The sequence below is a fragment of the Syngnathoides biaculeatus genome, chromosome 8 (assembly GCF_019802595.1).
Source record: "Syngnathoides biaculeatus isolate LvHL_M chromosome 8, ASM1980259v1, whole genome shotgun sequence".
NCBI lineage: Eukaryota > Metazoa > Chordata > Actinopteri > Syngnathiformes > Syngnathidae > Syngnathoides > Syngnathoides biaculeatus.
In genome coordinates this window covers 4,144,308-4,158,679 of record NC_084647.1, presented here as the reverse complement: position 1 = coordinate 4,158,679, position 14,372 = coordinate 4,144,308, and the positions used below count along the sequence as shown (strand labels likewise).

Below are 14,372 nucleotides of genomic sequence, written 5' to 3'. Positions count from 1 at the left end.
ATGTAAGACCATGGTCCTCAGTCAGAAAAGGGTTCTGTGCCCTGTCGTGGTTGGAGATGAGATCTTGCCCCAAGTGGAGGATTTCAAGTATCTTGGGGTGAGGGAAGAATGGTGCTGGAGATCAATGGGTGGATCGGTAGAGTGTCTGCAATGATGCAGACTTTGTATCGGTCCATTGTGATAAAGATGGAGTTAAGTCGAAAGGCGTAGGTCTCAATTTACCTGTCAATCTACGTTCCTAGCCTCACCTATGCGAGCTATGGGTCATGACCGAAAGAGCAAGATCCTGGATACCAGCAGCCGAAATGAGTTTCCTCCACAGGGTGTTCGGGCTCTCCCTTAGCGACAGGGTGAGAAGCTCGGTCATCTGGGAGGGACTCGGTGTCGAGGCGCTGCTCCTCCACATTAAGAGGAGCCAGATGAGGTGCCAGGGGAATGTGATTCAGATGATTCCCGGACACCTCCCTGATGAGGTGTTCCGGGCATGTGCCACCGGAATGACACCGCGGGGACGACCCAGAACACGATGGTGAGACTGTCTCTTGGCTGGCCTGGGATCGTCTCGGAGTCGCTCCAGAAGAGCTGGATGAAGTGGCTGGGGAAAGGGACGCCGGGTATCTCTGCTAAAGCTACTACCCCCAGTTGCCCGACCCGGAAATGCAGTAGAAGATGGATGGAAGGACTTCTGACAGGATGTTGGAGACTATCCCATCTTACTTTAGGTGAGAGGTGGAATCCAGCCTGGACTGTACTCCAGTCGGTCTTAGGTCTTCACACCTATGGTCAATCTAGAGTCTTCAATTAACCAAAGCTGATTTTTTTTTTTTTTTTTTTTTGGGGGCAACGGGGCGGTGTCAGGATGTAGGAGGAAATCATCATGCCCACAATACACACAAACCCATTCGAGACTGGAAAAGTCACACAGTTATACAACCAAGATTCCACCTGAATCTTTTAACTGAAGTAGACGTGCTAACCGAGACTGACAAACATTCTGCAATCAACTTCACTTACTGTACTGTACTGTACATGTTTTTGGACTGTGTGAGGAAGCTGGTGTACCTGAAAATGGCTCCTTTGGAAGACAGAAAAATGTGATTTGAGTGCAGATCTTAACCTTAACCTTGATGTTCTTCCCTTTTTTTCTGTGATAAACAGCTTTATGGTATTTCAGGGAACGCTGTATGGTTATTTTACCATGCTACCATTTATCTGTCTGTTGCATTCCCTCAGGTTCATAAATATTTGGATATTGATACAATAATACTCATCTTTTTCAGTTTCAACATAACCATAATGTATTTGAAATGTAATGAACAAGATGTGTGTTAATTTCAGACTTTCAGCTTTAATTTTAGGCTATTTATAGTGAATGCAGTTTGTATGTATGCCTTCCACTTTTTAAGAGTTTAAAAGCAAGAGAACCAATTAATCACAAATCCAACTTTCACTTTTTAATACTTGGTTGCAAACCCTTTCAAGTCAATTAAGTCCTGAAGTAGGGCTGGATAATACAGCTGAAATGTATCACAATATAAGTATTTCATACCAGTCTATTGATAAACAGATTTTTAAAAAACTTATTCCGAATATCTACCCTTGGAAAAATGCTTAATGTACATGACTTGGTTGCAAACCCTTTCAAGTCAATTAAGTCCTGAAGTAGGGCTGGATAATACAGCTGAAATGTATCACAATATAAGTATTTCATACCAGTCTATTGATAAACAGATTTTTAAAAAACTTATTCCGAATATCTACCCTTGGAAAAATGCTTAATGTACATGATGTTAACTTAAAATGTAATTTTAAATTATAAAGCAAATTGATCAGCTACAATTACAGTCATATATGCAGACAGGTATGTAAACGTATTCATAATATGACGAAAATATGTCACTATCATCGTGGCCTTGTCTCGGTGGAACAATAATGAGTCTTTGCCTTTCAATTTTAGTTTTGGGCTGGCTAAAAGCAGACACACCACTTACAATGAAGAAAATAAGTATTTGAACACCTGGCTATATTGCAAGTTCTCCACTTAGAAATCATGGAGGGGTTGGAAATTTTCATCGTAGGTGTCCACTGTGAGAGAGATAATCTAAGAAGAAAAATCCAGAAATCATAATGTATGATTTTTTTTAAATGATTTATTTGTGTGATACAACAGCAAATAAGTATTTGAACACCTGTCTATCAGCTAAAATTCTGACCCTCAAAGACCTGTGAGTTCGCCTTTAAAAGTCCACCTCCACTCCATGTATTATCCTGAATCAGATGCACCTATGTGAGGTCTTTAGCTGCATAAAAACACCTGTCCGCCCCATACAATCAGTAAGACTCAAACTTGTAACATGGCCAAGACCAAAAAGCTGTCCAAAGACACCAGAGACAAAATTGCACAACTCCACACAGTTGGAAAGGGCTACGGAGAAAGCAGCTTGGTGAAAAAAGGTCCACCGTTGGAGCAATCATTAGAAAATGGAAGAAGCTAAACATGACGGTCAATCTCAATCGGAGTGGAGCCCCACGAGTAATATATATATATTACTCATACTAATACTGATTGGACCAGCAGAGTGTGAGTGAGTGTCCTAACATGGCACGAGGCAGAAAAACAATAGGTTCACTGATCAAGAATTTAATGACTTAATTGCCAGAGGGAAAAAACAGTTCAAATGCCTACTACTTTTGACTTTCCTTGATCTGTATCGCTTTCCCGACGGAAGGAGCTGGAAGAGCTTGTGGCCAGGTTGGAGAGGATCCTGCCTGCTCTGGACCTGGTTCGCGTTGCGTGCAAGTCCTCGATAGTGCGTTGTGTGGTGGCGACAATCTGTTAAGCAGTTTGGATTGTTCGTTGTAGTCTGAGTTTATCCTTTTTTGTGGCGGCTCCAGACCAGACTGTGATGGGGGTACACAGTACTGATTGGATAACCGTTGTGTAGAACTGTCTCAGCAGCTCTTGTGACAGGCTGTCCTTCCTCAGAATCCGCAAGAAGTACATCCTTTGCTGGGCTTTTTTGAGGATGGAGGTGATCTTCGTCCCCCACTTCAAGTCCTCTGAGACTAATTCCCAAGATCTTGAAGGTCTCGACGGTTGACACATGGCAGTTGGACAGCGTCAAGGGCAGTTGTGGTGACGGATGCCTCCTGAAGGCCACAACTATCCCAAAAACATGCGAGATTTATTGGACACTCTAAATTGCCACTAGGGGTGATTGTGAGTGAGGGTGTTTGTCTCTATGTGCCCTGCGATTAGCTGGCAACCAGTTCAGGGTGTACCCCGCCTCCTGCCCGTTAACAGCTGGGATAGGCTCCAGCACTCCACGCGACCCTTGTGAGGATAAGCGGCTAAGAAAATGGATGGAAGTAAGGTTTGGGTGTGCTTGAGAAATTGAACTCACCTTTTCTAAATGTGTGGTTCATCACAGTGACTTAGTATTTTTACACAGGGGTAATTACTTTTTCACCCAGGGTCACAAAGGTTTGGACTTTTCTTTTTTTCACCTTGATAAATTGAATTGTTATTTGATAACTGTGTTTTTTATTTCCTTGGGTTGTCTTTGATTGATATTAAAATTGGTTTGATGATTTCCATACTATGAAAAAAATCAGGAGGGGGGAGCAAATACTTTTCCATGGCACTGTATGTATAGCACATCTGACAATAAAGTTACTTGAACATTCACACCTACAAGATATTAGACCCCTAAATCTAACGGGACAAGCTGAAAGAAAGTAGTAATCAACCATGTTTTTGGTCTGTGGGAGGAAACCAGATTACCGGGAGAAACCCCATGCTGGCACGGCGAGAACACGCAAACTCCACACAAGCAGTGCTGGGATTTAAATCACGGTCCTCCATGCACTGCGCTGCCAAGCAAAAAAAAAAAATCAGTGGATTGAAGTAATAGTGAAGTAGAGGTGGAGTGGGACAAAAATTCAACCCTGGCATTTTGTTGTCCAGATCACTGCATTATCTAGGGACACCTCATAGAAGTCCTCCAATCTTATGGAATCTTTTCTCCTGAAAAGTACATCCATCTGTTCTCTCTACACTTATTCTCACAAGGGCCCCAGGTGTTCTGGAGTTTATCCCATATGATTTTGGGCAAAAGGTGGGGGACACTCTGAATTGGTTCCTTGCCACTCAAAAGACGCATATAAACAAACAACCATTTACACTCACCTTCAGGCAATAAATACAAAGTCCTTAATTAAGCAACTGCGCGACCCTTGTGAGGATAACCAGCTCATAAAATGGAGGGATGGATGGATGTGTTTTTTGAATGTGGGGGGAAAACTGGAGTACCCGGAGAAAGCTCCCACAGGCATAGGGAGAAATTGCAAAGTCAACGGAGGAAGGCGCGAGGCCAGATTTTACCAACCTCAGCCCTGTGAGGCAGATGAACTAACTCCTGACGCCCATGCAAACTACAAAGCACAGTCATATTTCTAAGCAGAGATGACAGCAGTAGCCAGTGTTCAACATAACTTAATGACTGGATCAGACGACAAGTTAAATGTGGTCTTTCATGATTGCGCTGTCAGATTTCTGCAATCTTCTTCTTTTCCTTTCGGATTGTCCCGTTAGGTGTCGCCACAGAGTGTTATCTCAGATGAATGCATATTTGTTTGGTACACTTTTACGCCAGATGCCCTTCCTGACGCAACCCCTCTGCATTACAGTCGGGGAGAGAAGCTTACAGTGGTACGGTATTCCGGTATACCACCGCATCCCGTCTTTTATGATCCCTGGGTATTATCTTAACTCAAATGCTACCAGATACACTCATTACCATGGCAACGCCAACAACAATGGATCACCCTGTGTACATTGTAACAATAATGTGGGTGAAAATCTGTGGTGGTTGTAACTGGTGCTCGGGAGAGGACATGCATTCAAGGATTGCTTTCACTATGTTCACATACTTTTAAGATGCTACAGGCAACAAAACGTTCTGTATCTTAGCAATCATGCTAGCACTCATGGCTATAAGTAAACATGCTGACATTCTGTTAGCTCATACTCTAAAGTTTTGGTGTGTGTGAAGTAATTTGGTCGCAAGGTGACGCAACTGGTTAGACTGTTGGCCTTGTAGTTCTGAGAACCGAGGTTCCAATCACAGCCCCACCTGTGTGGAGTTTGCATGTTCTCCCCATGCCTGTGTGGATTTTGTCTGGGCACTCCGGTTTCCTCCCACATCCCAAAAACATGCAACATTACTTGAACATTGTAAATTGCCCCTAGCTGTGATTGTGAGTGTGGCTGCTTGTCTCTATCTGCCCTGCGATTGGCTGGCAACCAGTTCAGGGTGTACCCCGCCTCCTGCCCAATGATAGCAAGGATTGGCTCCAGCACTCTCTGCAACTCTTGTGAGGAGAAGTGGCTAAGAAAACAAGTGTTTATATACCCTAGTGAGGGTAAGCGGCAAAAGAAAATGGATGGAGATATATATCAAATTAACCTAGCGTTAGGAATCGGCCCACATCGATCAGTGGCCCATCAGATGGCCAGTCCACTCCCGCTAGGGTTCATTTCGGGGGTGCTTAAGCCTATGAATGGAATACTCAAATTCACGAATGAGGATGGCCTCTCACACTCAACGGAAGTGTTCGCATACAGATTTAAATTGAGTGCGGGACAATGTAACAATACAACAGGAGCCCTTTCAGTTTTGTGCGATTTGATGGGCAGGCAATGCATCGGCGTGCACAAGCACATCATGATTCATTGCAGACTCGAAGTCTTTTTGGAAGACCGTCGCTCAACGCTTGCATCTGGGCGGGGGCGGGTCTCTGACGTCGACGCTTGGCCGGACGTAGGGAGTCCTTGTGTAGTGGAGCTTCAAGAGCTGGACCGGACGTGTTGTTGAACGGGATGACATTCACCCTATTTAGCTAGACACTGATACGTTTTTTTTCCCCGCCTGGTCAATTCAAATTCACTATGTGCTATTGTTAGGTTTAGAAGGGATTTTTTTTTTAAACTGTTACGACACACAGCACAGTAACTAGCACGAGCGCGTTCTGGTCAACCAACACTCGTCAGCTGCGTTCTTCCCTCAGTATGCCGAGCATGAGACACACATACACGGTGACCGTTCCCGAGGAGCCACCCGCAGCTGCCTTCCCCATTCTTAAACAAGACATGCGGAGAAAAGGCAGCATGTCAGGCTCGGTCCTGGTCTCGGCTTTCGTGGGGCTCATCATTAACCAAGCTAAGGTAAGAAAAACACGTCGAGTTACGTCACGCATCTGAACCCTGTTTCAATTACGAACGTTTCATTTTATTTTATTTTTCCCATAGTTGTATTAAGGTGCCATGTTTTACATTTAGTAAATGACGAACAGAACTCTGTGAGCAAGCAGTCACACACTTTAAGTCATGGGTTTCTGTTTGTGGGGGTCAGTTGAAGACAGGCTTTGCAGCGCTGGTAATTCATAAATGCCACGTTGTAAAGATGACTGGTGGGTATTGGACAGTTTTGGGTATTTTCTGGAAAATGTTTAGGGGTTAGGGTTAGAGTGAGAATCATTTTTGTAACGTTAAGCCGCTCTCTTAAGCCGCTGGACGCCACTTAGCCAGGAACAAGCAGCAGGTCACCGGTTATATAACTCCTCCGTCTTCAGCAGTGGTTACACTACCACTGCTCCTTGCTGATGTGGGGCTCTTTGCTCCATTTTCATTTGCCCTAAAGACAATTAACCTAGAAAAACGGCTTTTTCTTTATATTGGATTGTCGTAAGAATATTTGCATTCAAATATTCATGATCAATGACAAGACTGGTGAATGGTTCTCCAAGGTTTGTACTCTCGTGGAATAAGGGAGGGACGTGTTCCGTTATGTTATGTGATAGTCATTCTGTACTAATATGTCTTGAGACACGGTAGTTTGTCCCTACCAAAGTATCCAAAGGTACTTATTTTGTACCCTTGGCTTGAAGATTCTGTGAGTTTATATGTGGAAGTTACAAACCCCTCATCGCCAATCGTGTATTTACTTTTTTGCGGTGCATTAAATTGTATCTTGCGGTGCAATGTTAGCTATGTGTTGGTTCATTGCAAAACTGTGTTCGTCAAATGGGGGTTGCTGCAATGTTGTCTGCATAATGCCATGTGCCAGCTACCGTTATGTAATGTGAAATCATATTAGAGTGGACTCTGGAGCTGGCCAGCGATATCAGCTTGGTTGGCACGCTGGCTGTTTGGTTGTCAACTGTCTACCTGCTCCCCCACCCTGTTATACGCCTTCATGTCCTCCATTGCTCCCTCCCCTTGTCCACAACCAGCGTGCAGGGGAACGTGCTCTGTGTGTGTGTGTGTGGTGTGTGTGTGTGTGTGTGTGTGGTGTGTGTGTGTGTGTGTGTGTGTGTGTTGTGTGTGTACACACAGTGTTTGTCTCTGAACATGTGGCGCAAGCCCCACGGGACACCGGCACTGGAGAGCGCTACACTGTATTGTACTTTTAGATACACATTGATTAAAATCTTGACATTTAACTGTTTTATCAGTGTATTTACTTACGAGTGATATGATTTAAACAAAAAAAAAAACACACACACACACAGCTAATCTAACAACTAAGCAATACTTGTGACTGTAGTATTGGAAAGATTGTGAGAAAAAGCTGAAATAATGGAAGGGATCCTTCAAACAACACTGGGCTTGATGATTTGGATTCACTTATTTGGAGTGTGGGGTTGTTGTCCCCCCCCCCCCCCCCCCCACACACACACACATGCAGTACATGGAAAAGAGGGAGGTTAAATTTACATAGGAACTTCCAAGATAACACACTGTAAACATGCTATGTGACTTAAAAGTTCCAATGTCAAAGATCTAATTTCCTTAATTTTGAGCTCCACAGTTGCCATTATAAAATATGTATGTAATGTACAAGTAATGATTTATGTGGCATTTTATCATTCTTAACTCATACAAACTTAAAGAGAACTAGACCTGTATAACCAAGGAAACACAATTTGAAGATGCCTAACAGTATTTGCAACACAAAATACAGGTTAAACAAGAGACATCTGTGGAGTTCATCCTTTTATAGCCTTACTGGGTTGAGACATTTGCTGGCAAATCACATGACTTCACGCATAATGCTGAATCTAAACTAGATTTTGTCTAACTGATGGAACCATTAAACCCCTTGCTTTGGGTGAGCCAGCTTTCTCCCACATTCTAAAAATATGTACTTTAGGTTAATTATAGATTCTAAATTGTTCATAGATGTAAATGTGAGTGTGAATAGTTGTCCAGATGTAATATTAACATGTTGTGCAATTCATATTTTAACTGACCCCTGTAAATTTTTTACATCTGACGTTCAAAGCTTAGATTTTTCCTTGGAGGCTTAACTGAAGCTGAAAGGTCACATCACATGTAGTTTCTTTTAATTAGGACTGACTTATGGTGGAATTCTCTTATTACTCAAGGTCCTTTCTTAATTACAGTTAGATGCAAATATGTTTTAATGTTAGTGTAGTGTTGTAATATTCCACAGGCCACCGCATTACATATGGTCGTACAAATGCCCGCCTTCTCCATAATAAATAGTTTCTACTCGGGATCAATTATTTTCTAGTACAACACTACACTACAGTCACTTCCAAGCTTGTCTTTCAAATGTATAACAATGTCATGTCCACTTACTGTAAACCAGTAAGAATATGAGCATAGAGTGACAAGATGAGCCATTTCACAAGAATATACATTCTTTTTCAATGCTTTTCAATGCTAGTCCAATGATGTCTTAAAGTACCATATGTGGTGCTTTCACATTCTGTATATTCCAAACTCGTTCAGACTAGTGAGTAATGTAAAAATAGGCACGTGAAGATAGTTACAGGTATCTTTTCAACAGTAAACCTCTGTTTAAAAAAAAAAAAATAATAATCCAGTGCAATTCTTTATGGTTTCACATATTTGTCAACTGAACAGTACTGAATTCTAGTGCAATTGAGAAGTTTCTACAGTCTATGAAATGGTGACCAACTGGAAGTGTCCGACTACAAAGAAATGCAGAATTCTCAGTAAAATATCACTTGTGCTTGGATTTAGTACGGAGGTTTTCAAAGGGGGTGTGACATTATGACGGGTGTGCAAGGCTCGCATGAATTATTTTCATTATTAGGTTGCACCCAGCTGTTGTCCATGTTTTTGTTGATTCCCAAGGAATGTTTGCAAGCGGAAGGTGGCACTGAAGATTTGCAAGCGGGGGGACTGCAAAGAAAAAAAAAAACGATTAAAAGTTTGAGAACCACTGATTTAGTGTCAATGTGTTGTGAGACAGAGAGCTGAGTTGCACTGGAAACTAGCACAGCAAATAGATTGTGATGGCTGATTTCTCAGTTTTTTGAGGGCAAAATAAAAATAATAACACTTGTGTTCAAAAGTTCTTGCTTTCTGTGTGCACATTCAGTGACTGTTATTTGGAAGCACACGGGAGAGGGGACTTTCACAGTAGCAACATAAGGAGCCTCAGAGGGAAAGAGAAATTGTTGATTATGCCCTGCCAAACAAAGAGGCAGGTCAGAACAGACTGTTCTGTTGCTCTGTCTCATGCTGGTGTGCCGGCCAATCTGCCGGTGGTGGTCGGCACTGCCAGGTGGACCGAGGCACTCTGTTGCGGTTCGTGTGCAGTTTAGTTTACAGGCCAAGGCGTAAAAACAAAACAGAGGTGTGGGAATGTTGTCACTTTTCAGTCCCTTAATCTTTTGGGTTACAAATGTTTCGCCAATAGGACAAGTCGGCAACAAGGTATTAGTTAATATTATTGTAACTATTTTTCAAGGGAATTTAATGGTCTTGAATGTCTGTTTCTATTTTGTCATGTCCTTTACTTTATGAAAACAATTAGCATCAGAATAAACTTTGTTGTTGCCTATGGAGGAAATTTGTATGAGCTAAATTTATTGACTTAGCACAACTGATTTATGATATGATTTTCAGAGGTTTTCAACAATGTTACATAATACATGAATTATCGAATTATTAGTAATCGATGCCAATGATTAAATAAGCCTGGGCGTGCAGGCAAACATTCTATGGTGTATCCGGCCTCTGCTTAATTAAATCCGTTTGCATAGGCTCCTGGTAACTTTTAATCCTTATGAAGATAAGTGCTATAGAAAATGGACGTATAGTTTAATTATCTGTTATCAACAATTGTGTTCAACATTAACATCTGTGCTCTTTTGTATGGATAGAGGCATAGGAGTAGGTTAGGGTCAATTTCTTTGTGTCTATAGTAGGCTCGTGGCACGGCGGTTAGTACAGCTGCCACAGTTCTGAGGACCGGGGTTCAAATGTTGGCCCCACCTCTGTGGGTTTTCTATGGGCATTCCAGTTTATTCCTCTCACATCCCAAAAACATCTGTGGTAGGTTGAAAACCTGTAGGTGTCAATGTAAATACTTGTTTGTCAATCTGTGTCATGCGATTGGCTTGCGAACAGTTTAGGGTGTACCACGGCGCTTGCCCCAAAATAATTGGGATAGCCTCCAGCCTACCCACGACCCTCATGAGGATAAGCAATACAGAAAATGGATGGATGAATATAGTAATTCTTGTATTTCAGGATTTTGCCTGCTCACCTTTATTGTTCGAAGTAACATCCTTATTCGAGAATTTCTCCATTTTAACACAATACTAATTTAACAACAAAAATTCGTCTTTAGGCGGCACGGTAGAACAGCTGTAGAGCGTTAGCTTACAGTTTTGAGGACTGGGGTTCAAATCCCGGCCTCGCCTGTGTGGAGTTTGCATGTTCTCCCCGTGCCTGTGTTGGATTTCTATGGGCACTCTGGTTTCCTTCCACATGCCCAAAATATGAATGCATTAATTGGAGACACTAAATTGTCCCAAGGTGTGATTGTGAGTGCGGGTGTTTGTCTCGATGTGCCCTGCAATTGGCTGGCAACCAGTTCAGGGTATATCCCGGCTCCTGCCTGATGACTGGTGGGATAGGCTCCAGCACTCTCATGACCCTTGTGAGGATAAGCGACTCAGAAAATGGATGGATTTCATTTTTGGGTACAGAAACCGCAACGTGTGTCGTGGTGAAGCCTTTTAAAATTGGCTCGACTCAAATGCGGTAAGTTGCCAACAGAAGGCAACGTCAACTCCAAGTGTGAATGTTTTTAAGTCCTGCTTAAAAACTTTTTTTTTTTCCTCAAACATTTTAGAGCATTTCAACTTTTTAAATATTTCCTGCACTATATCCTGTTTTGCTTGTACTTTTTTTCTTTGTTTTAAATGTTTATAAGCTTTGGAATTGCATTTCCTTTCAGATTCCACCTTGACTAAGTTACATTGTATTGGTATTTGTCTCTGGATTCTAGATCACTATTGATGTAAACACAGAATGAGGTCTGGCAAGTTTAATCTTTCATAATAGAGGGTTAAGTTTTAGCCAAGCAGGAGCACGAAGAAATTCATTGATTAAAAATGTTGCTGGTGAAAAGCACGTTACCACACGCATGTGAAAACAGCTTGCTGTGATTTTGCTCTGACCGGTGTAACCCACACCAAAATGACCTTCAAGAAGATCTCGATCGTTGAATTAAGTAATCAGGGGGGTTGGACCGATTATTCAGTAGATTTTACACCAATTTAATTGGAGTGATCAGATGTGCTGGTAATTGGCATTTTTTTTCTGATCAGCCCATCGGTTTTGTCATTCGAATTGATCGGCTCCAAAAAAGATGTTTGCTCTGTGTTGCCGTCGTGCACATTATATCAGTCAAAACCAGTTTATTTTTCATCCATCCATCCACCCATTATCTACTCCTTTTCCGAGTTGGGTCGGCCCCAAAAAATCCTGATCGTGTAAAGCCTAATACTCACCATTCGTACCTGGCAGGGCAGCTGCCGAAAGGACAATTTGTGTCCTTATTTTCGGCTTGAGGAAGGAGTTCAACCGGATTCCTGGAAATGCCCTTCAGTTCCCAGTACTTTTAGGCTTAAAGGAGAGTGCTTCTGAAGTAGTTCAGCAGTACCCACTGGTGCTTTATGACATTGGTAAATAAAGCATTTATACTAGGTTTCCCTTTGTGCCACCTCTTTAGTGTATAGTATGTTTACATCTGACTGCTCAGATGGCACAACTGGAATGATTATGATCCCTTTTATGACAGCTTAATTTATGGCTTCTTCTTCTATCCATGCTTTCCCTCTTTTCAAGGCGTATATGTAATATATTTTACACTTTACATTAAATACTCCTGCTAAATGCATAAATTGGCTGAGTGATTCATGAAAAAAAACATCAATGCTCACATTCACTAATTGTAAAGATACATTATGTTAATAGTATATGATTGAAATGGGGATTGAAAAGAGCATGTTTTGAGGATGTGTTTTAGTTAGCCCAAGCACCTGGCAGAAATAATAGAATAAAATACAAATAATACAAATTTGTACTTTTGCATGCTGGGAATGTTTTTGTTCTATAATGTAGCCAAGATAACACTGCTGACTGCTCCTGCCACAGTGTGTGTACTTGACTTTAATCCACCACACACACCACGACTGTTTTAAACTGCTTACGTATGAGAATCACAGTAGCATTTGCATAACAGAATTAGCTGTCATTATGGTCATGCTACCAACTGTGATCAGAGCATGAGCCAGCAATTCACATTCATGCAGAAATTCTCTTTGACACGGTTCTTAGGAAATGGATATTGAAGAGTAATTGCATTTTGTTTTGTGTCATATTGCATCACATTAATTGACAGGCAGTTAAACAAGGTTGGATGAAAACTGGAGAATTTAAACAGGGACAGTCTGTTCACATGACAAAATAACTACTGCAGTATTTCTGACTGTATATCACTGAGATGTGTAAATGTAAAATACCACATTAAAAACATGTATGGTTTTTAAAATTTTTGATGTTATTATGATTGATCTGTTTCTTAAAAAAAAATAGTTGTGACCACAAGATGCAAATGACTTTGTACTCCTGGTTTAAAGCCACTGAAGCTTGAAGTTGTTTTCATTGAAGGCTTATAAATCACTCAAACACACTCCTTCCTCCGCACTCTCACTGTAATGTCCTCTACTGATGCATCCTATTGGGAGGGAGATAAGAATAGCGTTGCTACAGAGACGGTGCTGGGATGTTGTTTTCAAAGCTGTGACGTCAGCCAGGCTTAGGATCAGCCAATAGTAAGTAGACTAGGAGTTACAATCCAGCTATGGCATAATTCAGCACAGTGTGTGTGTGCGTGTGTGTGTGCGTGCTCAATGTGTTCAATGGGGCATTGCATTTTATGAAATACAATTTGAGGTATCCAGTTGTACATCTTTATGAGCTAGCAGTATTAATGAAAACATTAATAAAGCCATTATCAGTATTTTAATACACAATAAACAGCCATGCTCAGGACTTGATGGTTACTTGATTCTATTGTCATTAAGAGCATTGTTTTATAATGTGAATGGCCTGGTGGGGTATAAACAGTAATTGTTTTGAGAGAATCACGTCGTAGCCTGTCTTTGTGTTTCTCAGCTTGTTGATTACATTGATTATGATATAGGAATGATGTTATAATTCGAGATGGACAACACACAGGCTGAAGCAAACCAAAGACTGAATTGATTGAATGAATACAATTTTTAAAGGTAATGTGTGCATTATGCACAAGTGATAAATAAAAATATGAAGCTTAATTTATTTTATATACAAGCTCTGCATCTTACAACAGTGTACATTCCTTATCCACCCCCGACTGTGTTAGTTCTTCTAGCCCTTCAATTATATAACGGCCACATTTATGTAATGAAATTTAACAGCAGTGTGAGAGAAGTTCTCTACAGTTTGTTCAAATTTGCATTCTGTCAACATTGTGGAATTATGGTAATTGTCACATCAGTGAATTTGTTACATTAAAAAAAAAAAATCCCGATTTCATTGTGGAAAATGTGCATGATTTGAGGCTACTTGATAGTAATTTCTCAAGGTATTGAGAATGTGTGTTATCTTCTGTTGACCCAAGTTCCGCAATCTGAGAGACAAAACAGATCTCTGGTTTGAAATAAAAACAAGTCCCTTTTCCAAACATGTTACTCACATGACTGTTTTTGCTTAGACCAGGGTGGCGAACCAGCAGCTCTTCAGCTGCTTGTGGCTCTTTCCCTGTTTACACGCGGCTGCTGTGAAAACACGGAAGCATATCAAAACTATTGTTTTTTTTTTTTCCATGTGCGTGCGCGCACTTTGCTTGAGTTCATTATGGTAGTTGCGAGTGCGTTTTGCTTGTTTATTACAGTATTTGCATGTTTTCTGTGGTTGAGTTTATTACGGTTGTTACTGATATTATGACAACAAGCTCTGTGTGTTCTATGTGTGCGTC

General features: G+C 41.3%; 1 protein-coding gene across 7 annotated transcripts in view; it reads left to right on the top strand.

Moving 5' to 3' along the window:
- The window catches only part of usp2a (ubiquitin specific peptidase 2a), a 57,269-nt gene that overhangs the window by 26,623 nt on the left and 16,274 nt on the right, over positions 1-14,372 (top strand). The window contains exon 1 of one of the 7 annotated variants that reach the window (XM_061827914.1): positions 5,732-6,226. The exons of 5 other annotated variants lie outside the window; for them this stretch is intronic. In XM_061827914.1, the coding sequence (XP_061683898.1) occupies positions 6,071-6,226 (156 nt within the window). In that variant the 5' untranslated portion in view covers positions 5,732-6,070. Of the gene's footprint in view, positions 1-5,731; positions 6,227-9,685; positions 9,773-14,372 lie in introns of those variants that run through there. One more of the 7 variants, XM_061827915.1, reaches the window with a different exon arrangement.